Here is a 3,155-nt window from a genome sequence, read left to right as displayed (position 1 = left end):
TATATCCTAATAATATAACAAATAATTTCAATGCAGTACCGATTCCGATCCAATCTACGCTTCCTACACCTGCAGCTAAGTCTAGTAATTATTTTTTTGTCAATATTTTTATGCTTGTTCTCTTCGTTTCTTTTATTTTCCTTTTTACCGTTCAAGGGTTGAGGGTACTTCGTGTTCGACAAATTTCGTTAAGGCGTTGGTATTTTCTATCTTTAAAAATAACACGAAACAAGTAGAAACATTTACAATTGTCTGTTATCCATCGTTCATTTAATTATCCGAGGAGTTGCGTAGATTCATTTATTTGGTATGAATAATAGTATTGCATGCTCCTTTAACTTTCCCTATCGTACGATACACGATTGTATAGATTAGTCACACTGCTTCTATATTTTACGTAGATCAAGTGATTATTATCTTCTTGTCGTCTTTAATGTCTATGTAAATAAGATGAACCTCGTGTTGCGCCTGTAGAATTAATTTCGATCCGCGAGATGAGAAATTCAAGGAAATAATATGTGAAACTTTCGAATCTAGTTAACAAAGCTCCGGCCCATCGCCCACAACCGAAACCAACTGGAGTCGGAAATCGAGGCGATACTGAAAAGGTCGAAGAGCTCAGGGCACAGGTATGAGAATACAATTATATTCGCAATTTCTGCATTTTTTCCCTTATTTATCCCTGACAGTAATAAAATGTGTATTGAAAATTGATTGCAGATAGTGGAATTAAAAATGTCGCTCGAAGGCCTGGAGAAGGAAAGAGATTTCTACTTCGGGAAGCTACGCGACATCGAAGTCATGTGCCAAGATTGTGATAACGGAGGTCCTCCGCCAATAGTTCAGAAAATCTTAGAAGTCCTTTACGCGACGGAGGTACGTCGAAAACGCGTCATATTTTATATATAATATTTTTATTTCAATTCTAAATGATTTGTTTTAATTTTTGTTTTATGTTTCGTTCTTCAGGAGGGATTCGCGCCACCCGAAGAACTGGAAGGAGACGGTCTCGCGCCGGACGATGAAGAAGAATATTAACTTTACTCGTTTTGTACAATCATTATAAAAAGTATGACAGCAAATTGTCCAAGTGCGTTTTACTTTTATTCTGTTTCTTGTGAGCCAGTATCAGTACCCTTCGCATAATCGATAAGAGAGCTACCCTTGTATAGCTGTTTAAGCATACCCGCGCCCGTTCGTTTCGTTAAAAAAGCATGTTTCATCGTGAGAGTTCATCGAGAGATTCGCACGTGTAATTAGGGTAGGAAGTAATGTTGAACGATGCACTTGAATAACTTGTAATCTACGACGACTAATTATTATTAAGAACGGAAGAAATTAAGAAAGAATAAGCAGATTTAGCAGTTCTACGTATTGTAATAGTTCTTTATCGTAATTAAAAGTAACGGTAGAGCTTTGGACGTTACAAGTTTCAAAGTACGATGACAGAGAATCGAAAAAGGAAGCTGTTTTTTTTTTTTTTGTTGGACGTGCGACTGTGTCCAACTTTGTTATACAGTAATTTTACGTTAACTATGTTCAATATCGTGTGAGTGTTCTTTTTTCTTCTGTTTGTAAATGCACTGCTGTTTTTAACGATAAATAGAAATGAAATCTCTCCGATTTGTTGTTTAATACCTCGTTGTAGTTCACCGAGAATCGTAGACTTGTATTTAACGCATAATCTGTAACAGACCCGTCTCCGAGAACTGTTCATATCATTTGTAATCGTGCATTTGTGAGTCGAACAAAGCGAATACTAATTGTTTTTACCTGATGTTGTGTTATGTCGAAGCTGGTCATTGGAACGCATTAAATTGATTTTCACAATTTTTATACACCTCCTTCATTTTCTCGAGCAACAACGAACCACGTTTACTATGCGTAACGAATAAGCTAACATAAAACACGATGCGTGTCCACTTTTATTTCCCTATCGTAACTGAGTTCTGGAGATGCGAAACGTTCGGAGATTATCGACCGGCGTCGATTCGGATTTATTGGTTCAAGCACCTTCGCACCTCCACGATCCGTCTTTCAGGACACGAATGGCCTTAAAATACCAGCGATTAACGTTACAGAGGAATTATTCAATACTCATTAAATGTATCTCCGAGCAACACGAATCGATTGAGGAGCGCTACGCTTTTTCGAAATAAAATTACACGAACAAGCGAGAAAATTGATGCGTGACCAAGAGTGAGTGAGAGGCGACCGAGCGAGTGGGAAGTAGTGACAGCGCTACACACGTGTTTAAAATCTTTTAGAAATGATCCAATCATCGAGGAATAGAAATTGGAACGCGTAACTTCGAGTTTTAGATTCTATCGATTAACAGGTTCATCAGGCGTAAACGTCACGTGTCGATTATTATTATTGTTAACGTCTGTTTTATGTAAGGTGCAACGCTCGTGCATTGTTTTTAGAAGACGAGAAGAGTTAACGACGCATTTTAACTCGCGCTACGTTCACTGCTCTATATGTCTGCGTTATGGCGATCCATCGCGCGAATGTGCTTTGAAATTTCAAATTTTAATGGTGAGGCAATAAACGTCTATCAGGATTCAACGCTGACTATCTTTTCTTTCCCACCCCTTAAGTATGACGAGCCTAATTCTATGCAACGCAGGGGGATACTTAATAATATGTATTTAATAATGAAATTTTCACTTGATATTCTTATTGCAAATTAAGCCTACTCTTGATACGTTACGTTAATTCGAAGACAGTTGAATAGTTAAGTAAAAGTAAGACTCCTGAGCTAAGCTATTTCTGAGAAATTGATAATCTCCAGAGAATCAATTATGTTTATATTTATCATTGTGTTTACACCGACTCTTAATTACTCTATTACTATTAATCATATTTAATAAATAGTGAACTTATATCTTAATAAACGTGTAGCATAATCGAATATGCGTTAGGATGAATTATTAGGTGAATATTACAGGAAAATAAACAATAATTGTTTGATGTTCGTGTAGGAAACATAAATCATACATTGATTGATTGATTGATCAGGTGAGTTAAGTAAATGATTTTACTTCGATTTAACATGTCGTATTAATTATTTTACGTTGTTCACAAGGTTTTTTTATTTTCGTTTACTCGCGTTTTATGGGAGATTCAACGTCCTGTATCGGATGACACCAGGT

The 3,155-nt window shown here is 36.5% G+C and overlaps 1 protein-coding gene across 5 annotated transcripts in view; it reads left to right on the top strand.

Annotated features, from left to right (window-relative positions):
- Eb1 (microtubule-associated protein RP/EB family member 1) overlaps window positions 1-2,568 on the top strand; it is a 7,016-nt gene extending 4,448 nt beyond the window's left edge. For 4 of the 5 annotated variants that reach the window (XM_026811542.1, XM_018020435.2, XM_026811541.1 and 1 more), the window contains 4 exons: window positions 37-84; window positions 538-629; window positions 721-876; window positions 970-2,568. In XM_026811542.1, the coding sequence (XP_026667343.1) occupies window positions 37-84; window positions 538-629; window positions 721-876; window positions 970-1,038 (365 nt within the window). In that variant the 3' untranslated portion in view covers window positions 1,039-2,568. The remainder of the gene's footprint in view (window positions 1-36; window positions 85-537; window positions 630-720; window positions 877-969) is intronic. The other variant, XM_018020436.2, reaches the window with a different exon arrangement.
- Window positions 2,569-3,155: the final 587 nt, after the last annotated feature.

The sequence above is a fragment of the Ceratina calcarata genome, unplaced genomic scaffold (assembly GCF_001652005.2).
Source record: "Ceratina calcarata isolate Rehan_Ccalc_2016 unplaced genomic scaffold, ASM165200v1 scaffold225.2, whole genome shotgun sequence".
Classification (NCBI taxonomy): Eukaryota; Metazoa; Arthropoda; class Insecta; order Hymenoptera; family Apidae; genus Ceratina; species Ceratina calcarata.
This window is presented reverse-complemented; position numbering and strand designations above follow the sequence as displayed.